This window comes from Camelina sativa, chromosome 16, assembly GCF_030686135.1.
Source record: "Camelina sativa cultivar CO46 ecotype springtype chromosome 16, ASM3068613v1".
Classification (NCBI taxonomy): domain Eukaryota; kingdom Viridiplantae; phylum Streptophyta; class Magnoliopsida; order Brassicales; family Brassicaceae; genus Camelina; species Camelina sativa.
This window is the reverse complement of record NC_141895.1, coordinates 24567656-24587733: the sequence shown is the minus strand read 5'-3', so window position 1 is coordinate 24587733 and position 20078 is coordinate 24567656. Positions and strand designations below refer to the sequence as shown.

Below are 20078 nucleotides of genomic sequence, written 5' to 3'. Positions count from 1 at the left end.
ATTATATACTGTATTAAATATATTGTACTAAATAGTAGCTTTTAAATTTATAAACTACAATATTACACAGTTATATGTTTTTTTAATACACAGATAACACATATATATATATATAATAGCACATAAAGTTAAAGTCAAAATATTTATAAAAACTAAAACTTATATTTAATTTACTATACTTTAGACTAAATAGTTTTATCTATTTATGAAGATTTAAAATATGTCATAAGTAAATCAGAAAGGGAGAGCCAGGATGGAAAAAGCAAAATTTCATTATTTGATATATATTTTTTAAGTAAAATAATGCAACTAATCTTTACAAAACATGTAGGAAGATGGAGAAAATAAATGTGGCAAACAAAAAAACAATTTAAAAAAAAAAGAGTAATAAAAAGCAAGTGGGTATCACTCCACTCAACAATTTGAGGGGGGTTAATTACCAAATATATACATTAACAAAGATTCAATAGAGTGATTTTATAAATTACTCTTTTTGTCATGCTAATAGATTGATGTTTCAACACTATCACACATATTAAGAAAAGTTTAATTTTTATTTATAAATTAATTTACAATTATTTTTTGGTAGATAAAGAAACCATAAACTAATTGATAAATGATATGTGTCAAAAAGCATAATATAATATGATTGTTTTAGCTTTTTAATCTACAAAATTAATCTAAGATGGACAAAAATAATTTTTATAACATCAATCTATTAAGAATAGAGGGAGTAGTACAGAGCATGAAATTTCTTAAGTATTTACGATTCCTTTATTATTAAAATATAGAAAACAAAAATTAAGAGAGGGAAATGAGAAACTCATAGTGGAGTCATTCATTTGGAAAACTTATAATCAAATGACTTAGTGGCGTAATATTTTATTAGAGATAAAGTATTACTATGAACGACTCCACTATGAGTTTAACATGTAGTAGTAATATTTTATTAGAGATAAAGTTGGTGACAAAATTCTGATTTCTAAATTATTAATAACACTATATTTTAGCTTATAAGCACTATTTTATATATATATTCTTATCACTATTTTTATATATACATCTATTTTAGTAATTCTTAGAGCAAGTTCATCCCACATTGGATGATGTCTGTCTTTTTAATAAAAAAAAAGGAAAAAGTGAGGAGAGAGAGATTTCGTGTATAAGAGTAGAGGTATTGAGACACTAGTATGACTCTCTTGCTGATCTGTCATCATATGATTGACCAGTTAAATTAGATAATAATATTATATTAAAATATTAATAAAATTAATATAAGATCTCAAATTTGATGGGTTGACGGATAGAAATGCCCTTATAAATTTTTGGTGCTAGATCACTCTAAAATTATATTGTTCGGTCCAATATAATTATTCGTATGAGTTTTGGTAACAATATAGCATTCACAACTCATCAAATATCTGGCAAAAAAAACTCCTCGAATAATCTAATACCACGAGATATCTCGTGCTTAAACCATTGTTCAACATTAAAAAAATAATTTCTACTATAATAATAAAAATTATTCTAATTTGAAATACGAAATCTTCGAAATTTAGTAAAATCTTAGTTTTTGAAATTCTGATTGGTTTATATTTTTAAAAATATATATTTAGTAATTTTCGTTCACAATTTATTAGCGAGGGAAAATATTTTTTTTTATTTTTCTAGATTTTTTAATATTTGATCTGTGTTTTTTATTTTTTTAATTAATTATCTTTATTTAATTAATTAACTAAGCTTAATTAAGTTTTTCTAATAGCAATTGAATGTAATTTTTTACACATTCATATATGTATTTCCCAATTAATATAGTAGGATTAAAACCTCGTTCCTAACCAAAACTCATATGAATACTATATTGTTACATATTTTGTTTTATTCTTTCATAAATCACAATTACAAAACAAAAACAAAATCATCAAACTGGTGATACTTACATTATAAACAAATTCATATTCATATATACGATTAATGTTTTTACAAATTTTAACCATGTCCGAGACGAATGGGTCTGCAGCTAATATATAATTAAAAGCCTAATATGTCTGTTTTTTTTAAAGCCTATTGTGTTAGTGCTAACTGCTTGAAATAAGTAGAATAATGTTTGGATCACGTTAAAATCAGCTAAACAACAAATGGTTAGCTGACTGTCATGCAGTATTAGAGAGCAGTTAAACATTAAACAACAAATGGTTAGTTGAGTCATATTAATAAATGGGAAAACGTCACATTTCCTCATCAAAACTATCGCATCATACTAAATAGAACTTTGACCTCGTCTTAAATATATCATATGTCTCTCATCCTATATCTCTCCAAATCCAAAATTTTATTTCTAAATGTCCCTATATCCACAATTCTCATCAATTTCTCCATAAATATAGGTTTAATTGGTTTATTATTGGTTTATTGGTTGTCTAACCAACTAACAAAAGTTGTAAACCGATTTCAACCTGATTTCGTTCGACCCGTTTATATAATTAAATCACCAATTCTTTTTTTTTTTTAATCTCTTTTCCTAACCTCGACGAACACTATATCATACTTACATTAACGTTTAACCAGATCATCTACATCAAATAATCCAGAGAGAAAAAGAATTTGACAAATCCATTTAAACAAATATGACCAGATCTCAAAAATTTTAAAGCTCGATACAAACAAAGATAAATCAACTGTGAACTTCTAAAAACCCGAAAAAAAAAAACAGCTTCTGCTTTTGAATGCTAATGAAGGCTGCTCGGATGAATGGTCCATCCAACCCAGAAAATCCACTGCATCCAAGAAAAATCAAATAAACAATTCAACCAAATTGACATAAAAGATCAATCATAATTGTTGTATATAATGGAGATTCACGTGGTCCCGTTTTAATAGAAAAATTGGCTGGGTTTATGTATCCACCTGAAACATATTGTCCCACTGCAAGAAACGGTGTTCATAATTTTAGAAAATGATGATTTTATGGTTCTTAGATTTGAGAATTTCTGATCGGGTTATAAAAATTCTTAGACCGAATCGGATTTATAAGGTCAATTGGGTTTTAAACTATGTTTTATATCTGGTTTAACTGGTTTTTTAGTGATTTAATTTGTAAATCGATTAAACCAAAAAATATGGAGAAGTAAATGAGAACTTTAGATTTGGAGAGATATAGGTATAGGTTGAGAGATATAGGTACTCTTGACCGGCCAAATTTCTGTAGTTTTAAAATTAAATGTTTCAAAATATAGTTTCGAGTGGCGGTGATACAGATTATTCCCACATGTGTGGTTGACGACAAAATTAAACAGAGAAATATTTATATTATTAGTCCACTCCCACGGCGTGATACAGATTATTCCCATATGTGTAGTTGACGACAAAGCAAAGAAATACATTAGTCCCAACCATACTTTTTTTTTTTTGTTTAAATTGTCCACTCACCATATAATAACTAACTAACTGTGAATGGATTAATTTTTAATTGTCCACTCTATAAATTATCTTCTTTTTAAAAAAATTGTCTACTCAAATATAGATAGTTCCCAATTTCCCATATTCGGGAAATCTAGTCCACCGTTGCCACTAAATGGAAATATCTGGCTGCTTCGGAATTTCAAAATATATATTTTTTAATTTTAAACAATGTTTTGAACCCCTGCTGGCCTCGAAAGAACCAGAGTCTTTTACTACCTGAATCATCATTTCATTGGCTTCATTCGGCTTACGTTTAATTTGAAATTAAAGAATTGAATATAACAGTAATTTCTTCAATAGGGTGAGAATGTGCCTTCCATATAAATAATTCCGGAGGGGGTACATCTACATGACAGCTAAAGTACTGTATGTTATTTAACTAATATATATTCCTCAAGTTGCCGATTATTCTATTGAGTGAATTTACTGCAACCCCCAAAACATGATGGAAAATTATCGCTTTGGAGCTGATAGATGAATACTAGAATCACTATAACGTCAGACTTTCTTCAGTAAATCTAAAAAAGAGTTGTAGAACTAGTGGTCAACACTTGAGATAGAGTACAGTATGAGCTTCATGTGGACCGTTGCGATGCTGATTATAGCCTTAGTGGTTGTGAGGATCAGCCACTGGCTTTTCCGATGGTCAAACCCTAAGTGCAATGGCAAGTTACCACCGGGATCCATGGGTTTTCCGATCATCGGAGAGTCAATGGACTTTTGCAAGCCTCATAGGTTTGATGAGATCTCGCCCTTTTTGAAAAAGAGGATGTTAAAGTCAGATTTCAATCTCTCTCTCTCTAATCTATTAATTCTTTCCTTACCGTTAGCAAGATTAAACCATGTGATGTGTATATGTGCTTGTGAATGTTTCAGGTACGGACCGTTGTTTCGGACAAACATTTTCGGATCCCAAACCATAGTTTCCACGGACTCGGATGTGAACTTTGAGATTTTACGGCAGGAGAACAAGTCTTTCATTTTAAGTTATCCGGAGGTTCTTGTGAAGCGATTGGGAAAAGATAGCTTGGTGTCCAAGGACGGAAACATCCACAAGCACATGAAAAATTTCACTCATCAACATCTTCTTGGCTCAGAGGGTTTGAAGCAAAAGATGATAAGAGATATGGACCGAGTGACCCGCGAACATCTTGAATCTAAGGCTGACAGTGGAATATTAGACGTTAGGGATTCAGTGGCAAGCGTAAGTAAAATTCACACATAATTTATCTTGACCAAATTTTAGTATTAGACAATCTACCTATACGGCTATACGTGTACTACTCTGATTCACCCTCTCTTCTTGCCTGGCGGCTTCTTTGTAGTTGGTAGTCGCGCTCATGGCACCAAAGATGATAAGTAGCCTCAAACCGGAGACTCAAACAAAGTTTATGGAAGATATCAAGGCCTTCAATTTTGACTGGTTCCAGCTATCCTTTACTCTCTCTGGTTGGAAGTTTCTCTACATAGCATTTAGGGTGAGAATTTTCTATTTAGTCGAAGAATTGTCCCCCCCCATATGTAACATGATTTCTATAAGTGTTTATATATTGTATATAGGCACACAGAAATGGGACGAAGTTGATCAAAGATGTTTTGACGAAGAGGAAAATAGTGGGAGAGAAGTACGGAGACTTCCTTGACACAATGTTAGAAGAGTTGGAGAAAGAAGGCTGCTTTTGGAATCAAGATTCAGCTGCAAATCACATCTTCTTTATGTCCTTCGCTGCTCAAGAAACTACCCCGAAGGCCACTTGCTTGGCTGTGAAGTTCTTATCCGAAAATCCAAAAGTGGTCGCAGAGCTCAAGGTAATATAAGTATCTGGATTGGATCAAGTAGCTGAAAACTTTTATCTCAGATTTTAGGAAGAGGCTCATATATAATATTGTGGCAGAGAGAGCATGAGGCGATCCTTGAGAGCAGAGAAGATAAGGAATCTGGGATCACTTGGGAAGAATACAGACAGAAGATGAGTTTTACAAACATGGTAACTTCATATATAGCTCGCCTTAATTAGTTCCTCAATGTCAATATATAGTAGTTAAAACGTAACACTCTTTAGATGCCGCGCGCGAGATCTATTCACATGTTGTCCTTAAATTTACACTTTGTAGGTTATTAATGAGACGCTTCGGTTGATCAACTTTGTTCCATTCTTGTTTAGAAAGGCTGTGACCGATGTCGAGATAAAAGGCAAGTATAACTCTTGTATACAATGACATATATACGGAAAATAAAAATAAAATTAATAACTTGTGTGTGGCAAACACTGGTAACAAACAAACAGGATACACGATTCCCGCGGGTTGGATAGTTTTTGTTGCAGCTCAAGTGGTACATTATGATCCTAAGACCTACGAAAACCCTTTTGAGTTTAATCCATGGAGATGGGAAAGGCAAGATCTGCGTTCTGGTTCTAAAATGTTCATGGGGTTTGGAGGTGGAGTGAGACAATGCGTAGGAGCAGAGTTTGCAAGGCTTCAGATGGCAATCTTCCTTCACTATCTTGTCACCACTTACGACTTCTCAATGGCCGAAGACTGTGCGGTGTTACGGAAACCAGGGCTCCTCTTCCACAAGGACCTCTCTATAAACATCTCTCGCTTGAAGTGAACCTTGTAGTTTCCAAATTTCAACAGTCTGATATTAAAAAAAAAATAGGCAACAAGATTCCGCAGAATGTACGAGTCTTTTATAAAAATCAGTTACAAGCTATATAAATAGTTGTGACAAGTATCTACGTATGGTCTGGTTGATGAATGAGCTCAAAAGTCAACCCCATAATCGCTTATTGATGTCTTGGACTGTTTTTCATATATATACTTTGGATACTTTTCAATTTTTACTCATTCAATTAATCTTGTGCCTGTAAAAAAATATATATATATTTGGAAATCCTAATTTGTGCCTTTAAACAAAAAGAAATAGAAGTCCTAATTTGTTTCTGGTATATAAATTTTGCTGACACAAATCTCTGCTAAACTTGGCAAACATTTATTGAATCCCACTTTCAATCCCTCGAAGCATTTCATAATAGTCTTTGCCATATCTGAATCCAAATTAGAGGTCAAACTTAGTTCTAAGTTTAACTAGTCAAATGTATTAATAACTTGTAATCTATTCTTATCATCTCATTGCCCAAAAATCTATCTATATATAAATACTCTCCATTACGCAAGACATTCCAATTAGTAATCTAAACAAAACCAGAATATATTCATTTAAATATTCTATTCAATCATGGAAACCGGTTTCAGCATTTTAAAGCTATCTCTTTGCCTCGGCCTAGTCGTGGTTGTCTCATGTGCCCAGGCTCCCGCACCATGGAATCCATCTAATGGGATGCGTCCGGGAACATGTGACCACTACGAGTGCCCCACCTATAAATTGGTAGAGGCAGGATACGCCTATGAGATCCGCATGTATGACACTGCGGTATGGATGTCCACTAGTCCTATCTCTGCAAAATCCATGACTCAAGCCACCAAAACCGGTTTCCAACGGTAACTTATCAATCTATTATAATCTTTGTTATATATAGGTGTATCTAATCTGACTAAGTTACTCCACAATATTAGAAAAGAAACAAACCCAAAATTGAATAATTAACCGAATAAGATTTTTTGTTTTTTCGGGTCTCTACATATCATAAACCGAACGTAAGTAATTTTTGTAAACTAGTGAAACCGAAACTGATGTTGTTTTGGTATTGCAGATTATTTAGTTACATACAAGGTCAAAACAAGGACAAGGTGAAGATGAACATGACATCTCCGGTGATCACACAAGCAACACCAGGACAATCAGTCTAAACAGTCTCCTTCTACATTCCTAAAAAGAACCAACAGAACCCACCTCAGGCCGATGACCTCCACGTGCAGACATGGAAACCATCCTACGTAGCCGTAAGGCAGTTGGGCGGGTACGTGTCTGACAATGATGCCAAGATAGAAGCTGCGGCTCTAATGGATAGTCTCAAGGGCACTCAATGGGTTTTGCCTATCGAGAAAAGCAAAGGAAAGTCACCGGCGTATTTGGTGGCTGATTATAACCCGCCGTCCCAAACCACAGCTAGGGTTAATGAGATATTGGTTCCGTTTACCATGTAAATGAATAAATCATGTTACATCCTCACAATCGGATTAGAAGAGGGTGGTTTAGAACCGAGACTCTAATTGCAGCCTCTGGTTTAACCGGTTTCATAAATATTTCTGGTTATTTATTAATATTGTTCTTTTGGTTTTCGTTTTCTCCCTACCAAAGAATATTAGTAATTAAAGGTGGGGAAAAAAAACTGTAACCATAAAGCTTGTAATGGAAACTGAAATTAAATTTTCACAAACGTAACTAATTAAATTGTAATGGTTTTATTTTAGTTTCGGTTTCTAGACAGAATTAAAATAAAAAAAATGATCGAAACCATGAAAAAAAAATACCGGGAAATATAAACTTAATGGGTAATTTAATTTATGTCACTATGGGAGTTTGTAATGCAATTTGTTTTTTGTCGGCAAAATTGTTGTATTAAATCATGTGTTTATAATGCAACTTAATCCTATCCTAAGATGAACCACAAACACAAACCTTATCTGTTACATTTTTTTTTTTGCTAAGTGTATAAAACCTTTATTCTGTAACGTTGCATCATGCATGGCCGTAACAAAGAAAAGACCGTAACAAAGAAAGGATTAGTAAGAAAGGTGAAGAAGATAAAAGATACAGTATATAATAAAAGAAAGAAGCTACAGCGTGAGAAGAGGAGAAGAAGCGTCGAGATAGTAAAGGAGGAAGCAGATGACGTGTTTTTTTTTGTGTGTGTTAAATTGAGAAGGGCTTTGGGCCATAAATCATGTTTGGCCCAAAAAATATTAATGGGTTTGTTTAAGGTTATATATATAATGAATTTTACCCAATAGAGATTATTAAGCTAAAAGACAATGGCTAAACCTAATTAATACGACAAAATTGGAGTCGTATTATCCAAGAGAGCTCGTCGAGTTTTAGGGTATTTGAAACTTTAGGATCTTGCACAAGATTCATGGAGTCGTCATCAAGGGCTACTATGATTGGAGAGAAAGAAATTTGCAGTATTTGTTCTTCTTGCGGAAAACTTGGACACCTGAAGAAAGATTGTAAGAGCATACGAGATCAAGATAGGCAGATACAACAACCTATTGAAGAAGAGGTTGTTAACAATATTCTCCCAGACGAGGTTCTTTGTCATGTCTCACAACCTATTGATGAAGATTGTAAGAACAGACGAGATCCTCAGGATTGTCTTAGCATTCTCCCTGACGAGCTTCTTTGTCATGTCTTGTCTTTCCTTACGACGAAGGAGGCTGCCTTGACATCAGTAATCTCCAAGAGGTGGCGCAATCTGTTTGCATTTGTCCATAACCTTGACATTGATGAATCTGTCTTTCTTCATCCCGGCCGGTAAGCGTCAATGTAACATAACTCGACGGAGGTTCCAGAATTTTGTTAATAGAGTATTGGCTCTGCAGGGTACAACTCCCATTAAGAAATTCTCCCTCAAATGTACTGATGTTTATACAACAAATTTAGTGGATGGTTGGATAAGTAATGTGTTGGCCCGTGGTGTTTCCGAACTTGATCTAAAAATCAGTTTGCATTTGTACTATGAGTATCTGCTATCTTCAAAAAATTTCCAGAGCAACAATCTAGTTAAGCTGAAATTAGACAGTCTTTATATTGATGGGTTGCCTGGAGGCATATTCTTACCAATGCCTAAGCTGGAGGAATTAGTCCTGGTTGATATAATCTCGAGAAAGGAGGATATCAACGTGTCTAATGCAAGCCTCAAGAGCCTAACAATCGATAACAGTTTTCATTCTGGCACTTATTCATTTGATACACCTAGTCTTATTTACTTCTCTTACACTGGTTTTGTTGTCAATGACTACACCCTAGTTAATATGGAAAACTTATCTGAAGCCCAAATCAGACTTTTGGCTACTCGTTATGAAGTTAAGAGAGCAAGAGCAGCGCCAAACAATGATCATTTACCTATTATAGAGGGTTTTTTATCCCGATTTACAAATTTGGGGAAGCTGATGAATGGCATACGAAATGTTCGGTATCTGGACTTGTCTGGCGAGACTCTCGAGGTCAGTTTTCTTATTTGCTCTCTTGTAATATCTTTTCTGTCTACGTTCATGTACCATGGCGGTCATGTTTGTTTTTAAAGGTCTTGTTTTTAAACATGTAACTGCAAAACTCCTAATTGTGGCTCCTTTTCTTGTTATCAGGTGCTTTCTCTATGCTGTGAATCAATCATGCCAGTTTTTACCAACCTCAAATCGTTAACTATTAAGAGTGACGCAAGTCGAGGATGGCAAGCATTGCCAGTTCTTATAAGGAACTGTCCGCATTTAGGAACTCTAGTCATTGAGGTACAAAAACAACTCATTTTCAAACGTGTACGTACAAAGATAGAGTCCATGCATCTATACTTCGAATCTCTAAATTCTCTCCTTTATGCTTCCAGGGTCTCTTGCACCAAGTTACATATAAATGCGGGGATGCTTGTGACTGCGTTTCTCGAGAGGATAAGGGTCGGTCACTCACATCTTGTCCAGTAAAATTGTTAGAGATCAAAGCGTTTCAAGGAAGAATCGAAGAGATGCACATGATAAAGCATTTCTTGGACTATTTTCCATGTTTGAAGGAGATAAAGATCTATATGGAAAGGAATGGTTCTACACAGCTCAAAGACCCCGAAACGTCCGAAGTCATCATCATAGAGAAGATGAAACTCTACAACACGCTATACAGTTGCAACGTCCAGCTTCTAGTCACTGGTAACTTGTATAAGAAATAATGTAGACTCCACAATGAAGCCTCTAAATACAAAAGTTGATCAAAAGCAGCTCCGAGTAGGTTTATGGGATCTAAAACCTTGGATGGAAGGGACTTCTCGGTTTCATTACGTTTCCCGGTTGGTAATGCCTTTCATAGTCTTCTTTTCTGTCATAATCACGATGATTCAACCTGAGAAACATCCAGTTCAAGAATGGTGAAATTTTTGTATCTGAAATTAAGAATTGGAAGTTGGTAGGGAAAAAAATATAGTTGTTTCAACCTCATGTATAACAACATATAAGCTCCTTCGGACATCACTTGGCTCATATGCACTCGATGGATATGCGAATTTGTTTAACCAAAAGTAAAAGTTTTTTAAGTATTGGTCCACAAATTATTTCATAAACAATCATAACAAGTACAAAAAAAAATTGTTGTTTTGCACATACATTTATTTCCTTCTATATATATGTGGGATGACTTAAAAAAACTTAATTTCAGATTTGTTGGTGTCAAAATTTGGTTTGGTCTTGTAGGTTCTAAAGATCTTTTAAGGATGTCTATATAAATAATCAGTTCTCAAAACTTTTGATGTTAACATGAGAATGAGAGAGTAAAGACTGTAAGATTTTCTGATTTATTATAAAGAGACAAATATCCCACAGAGTTTTTCAAAATTTGGTGAGAAATGTCATAATGCAAAAAGGTTTGAAAATGACACTACAATACATATATATATATATATATATATATATATATATATATATATATATATATATATATTTCATACACACATGCACTCTAATAATTATCTTCTTCTTTTGCAAACACTATGATAGATTTAAGAAAAAATTAAGACTTCAACGGTGTGCTATATTATTAAGCAAAACTAAGTTTGATTTAGTGAAAACTCTCTGTCTATATATTTCAGTTTTTATCCTATAGATCGTGTTCTTTCAGCGTTACTACGGGTCGTTAATAAAAATTTCATTTCTTAAATTTCTTTAGTTAATTCACTTTTTTTAATCAATAAAATATAATTCAAACGAGTTAACGGAAAAGAAAATTATTTACATATAAAATATTAAGTGGAGATATACGTGCATGCCAAGCTAAATGATCCGTTTTAACATTTGCATTTCTAAGAGTAAAAGACAAAGAACAAAAAGAAAATTTCTATCGGTCAATTTTCAGATCGTGAAGGTAAGTCGAGAACGCCGGTTAGTCATGTGGCGAATACACCATATTTACTAATCTGAACAGTTTGAATAGAAAGTTATATCGTGATAGTCATATTCGAACATACACCGCATAGTCCAAATAAAAACTTCGACTTGGCATACAAGGAAATACTCCGCCAGAAATTAGTAATTCCAAATGGTTGATGGTTGGCCTGCAATCGTGAAACTGGGAAATTAGTAACTCACTCTTTTTTGGAACAAATTAATAAAAAAATATCCGTTGGAATATAGGGACGTGGCATGTAAACAATCTCCACGTGTCTCAAAGTCAGTTGATAAGAAACATGTCTGAATGTGGGATCCTCTTCTTTTGTACCATTCTTCTTGATTTTTGTAAAACATCTCTCTGTTCCTTCCTTCCACCGTTGGATCTAATATGATCAAGACCTTTTACGATTTCGAAAAAAAAACTTGGTGCGACCCGTTTCTTTCTATAAACTAAAATAGGTTGTGATCGTTTGTGTTGTCACTTGATAGTATTTTCAATTCCTTACATAACAAGTTGAACCACTTCTTAAGTTTGTGTTGGATTGACTCACTTCTAAAATTTGATCAAATTGAATGGTTTAATAAGTTGGTTGTGATTTTTTTGATAAAAGGGCGCATAAAAAAGAGGAAGGGATGCAACACGAGGACTTCCTAGAAGGTTCACCCATCCTAATACTATTCTCGCCCAAGCATGCTTAACTGCGGAGTTCTGATGGGATTCAGTACATTAATGCTGATATGATCGCATCCGGTGCATTAGTCGGTTGTGGTTGGACCATGTTTTTGTCATGTCATATCCCAACTTTTGATGTTGAAGTTTTTTTCTCTTCTATATTGTGAATCTGTGATGCTTATTTATCTATTCATTTTAAAGGAAATTAGAGGGCTTTTCTTGAAACACATAATTAGAAATCTTTAAGAAAGGAATATGAAAGTTTAAAATAAGAATCATATAAATCAAACTGGCGAACAAGAACAATTGATTATATTTAAGAACAACCCGTTATTCTTATCGCATTAAGAAAACACATAAACGAAGAAACGTATAGTTATAACATCTATATAGCCAAATATCCCCAACATAGGCCCATCGTCGTTCTGCTATGCTATGTTAAGGGTTCGTGCTTCATTCCAAATCGTTGGAGTACGTTGCAGTGTTTTTTTTTTCTTTCTATTTAACAACCGCTGTAGGGTTTTCTATTTACAGAAAGTAATAGTTTTTATCGGAATAGTAAATAAAAATTTGAAAAAGACACAAAAATATCAGAATAAAGTTTAACCAATGGGGTTGCATCTCGAGTGTCATTTTTGGCCCGACATCACCCACAGAATTAAAGCAACCAGACACCCCAAAATGTCGAAACCACTTGAAACCACCCTTAGATATATATTGTCCATACATATTTTCTTCCTCCCCCACATGAAATCTTTCCTGTAATTTTCTTTTGTGGGATATTTTCACTATGTTTAGTGTTTAAAAAAATCAAGACCATTATTATTTTTCTTTTCTTTACATATATAACATCAAAATTTGGAGCCAAAACATGTATATCCTTGGAACCTCGAAGTTTTGGGTTAAAGAATTGATCCATAGGCGCCGTTTCTCATGTTATTGATGATTAAAGGGCATTTACTTCTATGGGCATTTACTTTTAAAATTCGCCTCAAGCCACTATACACCTTGGCGTGGCATTGCATATAGGGTATTCGTAAAACCGAAACTAAACGGTTAATAGTTACATGACAAAATTGTAAATTATCCATTCCAACAGAAAGAAAAGAAAAGAAAAAATCATAAGTAGGGCACAAATAAATCTTTTTTTTTCCTTTTCCACATTTTTTCACGTTAAACATTAACCACCATTTAAAAAAACATCTTAATAAATTATTAAGTAGTAATCTGTTATATTAACAATATAACCACCTATAGTTTTTTACACAAGCAAGATAACAAACTTTGGTTTGGTATTTATAGTCTAAATCGTTCAGTTAAAGAAATATAAATGAACCGACATAATAGTTTTGTTTTGGCTATGTATACAGAAATTAATGTTATACGGGGTTTAACCACACGATTTTTTTTTTTTATTTATTTAAAAAAGACATATAGTTTTTGTTGTGTCCGTACTTGTCGGGTCTTGCTTCGCAGGCTGTCTTTCGATGGCTATCCAATCGCTTGTATTGACACACAAACTCAACAAGAAAATCACTTCTTCTTATTAAACTCTCTTTAGGTAAAATAACTCAAACTCTTACATCATTTAAGCATTATCACAATTCAATATATATACTTTGTTAAAGACACAAAAATAGAAAATTTCTAACAAAAAGAAATTTAATATATAACTCGTAATTTCATATTTTTCTTATTAGTGTATATTTAGATTGCTCCTAAATATAATCTACTTGAGCCCCAATCTACTTCAAGATTACTCAACATTCTCTCCCTTAAGCTTGAAGTTAACTTCTTCCACATCTTGAACTCCAATCAGATCTCTCATCTCTTCAAACTTAGTTCTTCCAAGCGCCTTAGTTAGAATGTCTGCCTTTTGTTCACTACCAGGAACATACTCAACCTCCACTTGCTCATTTTCAACACATTCCCTTATAAAATGGAATCTGGTATGAATGTGTTTGCTTCGTCCATGAAACATTGGATTCTTGGTGAATGCAATCGCAGATTTGTTGTCAACACGTATTGTAGCCTTTCTTCCTGTTTCTCCAACAATTTCTCCGTGAAGGTCTTGGAGCCATATTGCTTGTTTAACAGCTTCTGTAGCTGCCATGAACTCAGCCTCACAAGAAGATAGCGCAAATGTCTCTTGCTTTTGCGAACACCAAGTAATTGGACAACCTTTAAGATAAAAAACGTGCCCAGTGGTACTCTTCCCATCATCTACGTCGACATTATGTGAACTGTCGCTATAGCCTACTAAGCCGCTTGCTACTGATCGTTTGAAGAAGAGTCCAAGAGAGGTAGTTCCACGCAAGTACCTTAAAACTTGTTTCAAGACAGCTCCGTGAGATTCTTTAGGATCTTGCATATATCTGCTCAACACTCCAACACTATAAGACAAGTCAGGTCGTGTATTCAACAGATACCGAAGACAACTGATAGTCTTCCTGTATTCCGTCACATTTATTCCTTTCTCCTTTAGCGATTTGGACAGCTTCAAATTGAAATCCATTAGCACTTGTGCTGAGTTACAGTCGGCCATTCCAGTTTCACACAATATCTTGTGTGCATATCCATCTTGTTTCAAGCTAATCCCACCTTCTTGTTGTTTCACTTCAATCCCGAGATAATAAGTAAGCCTTCCGAGATCACTCATCTCAAATTTTGTTGCCATTTCTTCCTTGAATTCCTTGATCGAGCTTAATAGGGAACCTGTTACTAACAGATCATCAACATATACCGCCACTATAAGGAGATTCTCCCCATCACTCCTTTGATACAGAGAAGGTTCCTTTAAGCATCGATGAAACCTCAGTTCCTTAAGTACTTTATTGAGCTTTGCATTCCAAGCTCTGGGAGCTTGTTTTAAGCCATAAAGAGCTTTCTCCAACTTTTAAATCTTATGTTCGCTTCCTGAGATCGTAAAACCTTCAGGCTGACTGACATAGACTTCCTCCTTTAATTCTCCATGTAGAAATGCGGTCTTAACATCCAGATGATGAATTTCCCAGCCTCTTGAAGCCGCTAGAGCAATGATGAAACAAACAGTTTCCATTCTTGCTACCGAAGCAAATATCTCATCATAGTCAATTCCATGCTTTTGAACATATCTTTTTGCTACTAACCGCGCCTTGTGTTTGTTGATGCTACCATCAGAATTGCGTTTTACCTTAAAGACCCACTTTAAACCAATGGGTTTAACTCCTTGAGGAAGATCAGTTAGGTTCCATGTTTTGTTCTTCTTGATGGAAGTAAGCTCGTTTTCACATGCCTCTATCCAAACTCTGTGATCTTTGGCTTCTGTAAAATCCCATGGTTCATCATTAATCACGGTTAGGAGCTTCCCGCCTTCTATTTCAGCCATCAAAACGTAATCATTCATCCAAGCTGGTTTTACTTTTGGTCTTGTTGATCTTTTTAGTGAAATAACATCACTGTTATCTTCATTTCTTCCACCGTTTTCTGAATTAGCATCATTTCCTTCTTCTGGATCATTTCTGCTCTCCACATCATCACTAACAAGTTCCTCTGTTTTGGTAGTAGTATGCTCTGTTTCGTTACCTCCAGTTTCTCCAAGGATAATGAATGTGCCAGATTCTTTAACAAGTCCTTCTTCCTTGTCGTTCCAGAACTAACTTTTGCTTTCATCAAAAACCACATCACGTGACACACAAATTTTCTTGGTTGTGGGATCTAGAAGACGATATGCTTTCGAACCGGGTTCTGTGCCTAGATGAACCAGAACTCTTGATCTATCATCGAGTTTCTTTCTTCCAATTGTTTCAGTTCTTGCATAACTCAAACACCCAAAAGTTCTGAGATGTTCAACATTCGGCTTCCTTCCTTTAAATGCTTTGTATGGTGTCTTCACAATCACTGATCTTGTTCCAATCCTATTGATTAAGTAAGTAGCGTGTCTCATAGCTTCTCCCCAGAAGTAGTTAGGTAAGTTCATGTGTTTCAAGATGCTTCGAGTCATCTCCATAAGTGTTCTATTGCGTCTTTCTACTACGCCATTTTGTTGAGGAGAGTATGGTGCAGTCAGATGTCTTTGAATCCCAAACTTATCACAGAAACTCTGAAACTCATGAGAGACAAATTCTCCACCTCTATCAGTTCGAAATACCTTAACCGTAGCTCCAGTTTCTTGTTCGGCGAGCTTCTTGAACGCCTTGAATTATTCTAGTGCTTCACTTCTCTCCTTCAACAAAGCAGTCCACATATATCGAGAATGATCATCAATAATCACGAATATATACCTTTTGTGAGAAGGATTCGGCGGCGTGATTGGACCACAGAGATCACCATGAATCAGTTCAAGAATTGCAGAGGCTCTATATGAAGTAGATTGTGGGAAAGATTGTCTTGCTTGCTTTCCAAGCAAGCACGATGCACAAGTCTCTCTCTCGACTACGATGTTTGGTATGTCAAATACTAGCTGCTTATTGATCATTGTCCTCATTGTTTCAACATTTACATGTCCCAACCTTGCATGCCATTTGGTGGACTCTGTAGAAGATGCTAACTGCAGGCACCTAACGGTTTCGACTTCAAGAAAGACTTTGTATAAACGATTCCTTGACCTTCTAGTCTCTATCAGCAAGCCTCCTAACCGATCATAAATTCTCAACAAATCTTCTTTCATTCGCACCTCACACCCAACTTCAGTAGCTTACCAAGACTAATGATATTATTCTTTAGATCCGGAATGAAATATACATTGTTTAGCACATTCCTTACTCCATTCTCGAACACAAAACGGATTGAGCCTTTACCTCGTATATTGATTCGTGAATCATCTCTAAACCTCACCATTCTCGTAATCCCTTCATCTAGTTTTAGAAAGAAGTGTTGGTTTCCACTCATGTGATTACTAGCTCCATTGTCGAGATACCACACATTCTTTGTGTCCAGGTCAGACTCAAACACACTTGGTTTCACCTTCTTCTCATTAAGATAAACAACCTCATGCACCATTAATTCATCAGCATCCTGAGTCTCATCAGCAGTTCTCTTCTCTTGAGTTTCTTGGAGTTTTAGCAGTCTATCACGACAGTTAGAGGCATAATGTCCCAATTTATCACATCGAAAACATGTTATCAATGATGCATCTTTCTCCTTATCTTGAGATCCATTACCATACCCGTAACAACCTCAACCTCTTCCTCTCCAACCTGAGCGACCTCCTCGTCCTCTTCCTCTGAAACCACCGTTTCTTTCTTGGTAATAGCCTTGAGATTTGGAATTTGCGTACATTAATTTGTCTTGACTCTCGGTTTGTTCCTCATCTTCTTCATAGATCCTTTCCTCATATACTTTGAGTCTCCCAACATTCTCTTTAAAGGTAATATGATTTAGATCAAGTACTTGTTCGAGTGAGGCAACAATGTGTATGTATTTCTTCCTTGGCAAGCTCTTCAAAAACTTCTTCACGAGCTTCAGTTCTTCGATAGTTTCTCCAAGAGATGCAGATTTGGAAGAAATTGATGAGAGTTTTCCAACGAATACATCGATGGTGTCGGTTTCTTTCATCTTGAGTCTGTCAAATTTGTTCATCAAGGTTTGTAACCTGGCCTCTTTTACTCTGTCAGCTCCCATATGTCTTGACTTGATTGCTTCCCAGACTCCTTTAGATGTATCGTGGTCTCCTACTTGCATTGTCAACGCCTCCGTTATAGATTGGAACAACAGGGCGATTGCCATGTTATTCTTCTCCTCATCCTTCGAACCTGGATCAATTGTCTCCCATACCTTGTTGACTTTTAGAGCAATCTTCATCTTCATCGTCCATACGGTGTAGTTGGTGTCATTCAACATCGGACACTTGATGGAAGAAGGTGAGATCTCCTTGGACTTCAACTCGCCTTCGTCAGCTGGCTTCATGTCAACCATGGTGAGCTTCTAAGGTTTCTCCTAAGCTCTGATACCAATTATTGACACACAAACTCAACAAGAATATATCTTCTTTTTATTAAACTCTTTTTAGGTAAAATAACTCAAACCCTTATATCATTTAAGCATTATCACAATTCAATATATATGCTTTGCTCAAGACACAAAAATAGAAGACTTCTAACAAAAGAAAATTTAACATAACTCGTAACTTCCTATTCTTTTTGTTAGTGTATATTTAGATTGCTCAAAAATATATTTTGCTTGAGCCTTAATTTACTTCAAGATTTGCGTCATTCACATCGAATATATAATAGTAATAATAATACTATTATGTTAGTCGTTATTGTATAGTAAAAAGCTAAACATTATTATTTTTGGTAAGGAATCTAACATTATTAGTTCACATCAAGCTTGAAAAGGGTGGACATGCGAGGAACCTACATACGAAGCTGTGAGTTCTTTCAAATACTTTTTTCTCTCCTCGAATAGCCTCCTACGTGGCTTTTCATGTACCCTTCACCTTCAACGTATCCCTTTTCGTTATACCCTCACACGTATCTTATAAAAAGAAATATTTCGTTAGATATGTTTATCAACTGTAGATTATATCAACTAGCTATAGCTTTGTACACTCAATTATGTACATATAGTATTTAACGATTATATATTTTCTATGCCTAACAAATGATTATATATGTTCAATAATCGTAAATATTAATAATGCGTCGTATGACAAAAGATTAAGGTGTGAACCGAAACGATATAAGACATAAAAGTTATTGACGCAATGATGTAATTGCGTAATTGCGTATGTGTATATCATATAACTTTATAAGCATACCTCCCCCGGTCTAAACACTATGATGTTATGTCGAAAAAAAAAAAAAAAGTAGTATATGTTAGTTATATCTCCAAGAAAAGAAAAAAACATTTTGTCTGCGATGAAGTCTTGTTGAAAAAAATACAGGAGATCCACCCTAGTAATTAAAGTCGATGACATACGCACCAACAATACCGAACCACGAATTATTGATGAATTGATCCATTGTTTTTCCTCTCTAATAATGAACAATACTTGTAAAAGATTCACCAAATATTATTGCTGAACAGCAAAACAATCTGTGGTTCGGTATATCGATATTAAAATTTTCGATGTATGTAATAATGAAATTTAATTCGAGATTGTCCTGATAAGAGTCGTCATGTATGTTAGGTAGAAATTTCACATTGAAAAGAAGAAACTTAAAATATATGAATTAATTTTACTTATTTTCAATTAAAGTTGAAATTAAAACCTATGAAACTTAAACATGTACCATTAAATAATTGTCACGTAACTAATTAATACGATTATATGGACTACGCCACTATGGTATATTTCCATTGTATGAATGGCAAAAAATATTTATACGGTTTTAGTTAGTTGTCTTCTCTGGACCACAAGTCTAATTTTATGTGGATCTTATAGTGTTTATATATGTCTTTTGATAATACTCGTGTGACGGATCCAAAAACGTAAATTTCGATCCTGTAAATGTAGCACTCTGGACTTTAATTCAAGTTTGGTAGCACTGAAATAACAGGTTGAACCAATTACACTTGGTGTGGTAGACATATATATATATATATAATTCTTTTTTTTTGTGGTGACAAAGAGAAACACTCGGATCCATTCCAAGCCATAGCGTACGTCTCTTCTCTGAAATTGTTGGTAACTAACAACTAACAAGAATCAAAACAAATCTTAAATCTCTAGAGATCGTTATTTGTTACGAACATTGAAGGACATATAAAGAAGGAATTATTTAGTCTAACTAGATTCATCGTACGTACCGCGTGATGACGTCATGGGTCGGTGTTGGATATGGACCTTTTTCACGTCAGTACTTTCATCAGTTTCATGAGAAGTTATAATCACCAAAAGGGTGATGAATACATTATTAGATAGAGGAGGTAAATCATTTTTTTAGTTATTTTTGATTTTTTTTTTAAA

General features: G+C 34.6%; 1 protein-coding gene and 3 pseudogenes across 3 annotated transcripts; 3 read left to right on the top strand and 1 right to left on the bottom strand.

Annotated features, from left to right (window-relative positions):
* Positions 1–3515: 3515 nt before the first annotated feature.
* Positions 3516–6312, top strand: LOC104751746 (cytochrome P450 708A2-like). The gene is made up of 7 exons (XM_010473764.3): positions 3516–4239; positions 4339–4666; positions 4788–4940; positions 5023–5271; positions 5358–5450; positions 5578–5656; positions 5751–6312. The coding sequence occupies exons 1-7, from the start codon at positions 4031–4033 to the stop codon at positions 6074–6076; spliced, it is 1437 nt and encodes a 478-aa protein (XP_010472066.1). The 5' UTR covers positions 3516–4030; the 3' UTR covers positions 6077–6312.
* Positions 6313–6655: 343 nt separating this feature from the next.
* On the top strand, positions 6656–7819 carry LOC104751745 (uncharacterized; annotated as a pseudogene). The gene is made up of 2 exons (XR_015584933.1): positions 6656–6966; positions 7179–7819. The product of XR_015584933.1 is annotated as an uncharacterized LOC104751745 (transcript).
* A 617-nt stretch (positions 7820–8436) lies between these two features.
* Positions 8437–10422, top strand: LOC104753906 (F-box/LRR-repeat protein At5g38396-like; annotated as a pseudogene). The gene is made up of 3 exons (XR_015584932.1): positions 8437–9591; positions 9733–9876; positions 9972–10422. The product of XR_015584932.1 is annotated as an F-box/LRR-repeat protein At5g38396-like (transcript).
* Positions 10423–12144: 1722 nt separating this feature from the next.
* On the bottom strand, positions 12145–12264 carry LOC147925913 (5S ribosomal RNA; annotated as a pseudogene).
* Positions 12265–20078: the final 7814 nt, after the last annotated feature.

Coding starts and splice junctions, on each gene's coding strand:
- LOC104751746 (XM_010473764.3), top strand. CDS start 4,031: ATGAGCTTCATGTGGACCGTTGCGATGCTGATTATAGCCTTAGTGGTT. Junction 4,941..5,022: donor TTCTCTACATAGCATTTAGG/GTGAGAATTTTC, acceptor TATTGTATATAG/GCACACAGAAATGGGACGAA. Junction 5,451..5,577: donor AGATGAGTTTTACAAACATG/GTAACTTCATAT, acceptor TACACTTTGTAG/GTTATTAATGAGACGCTTCG.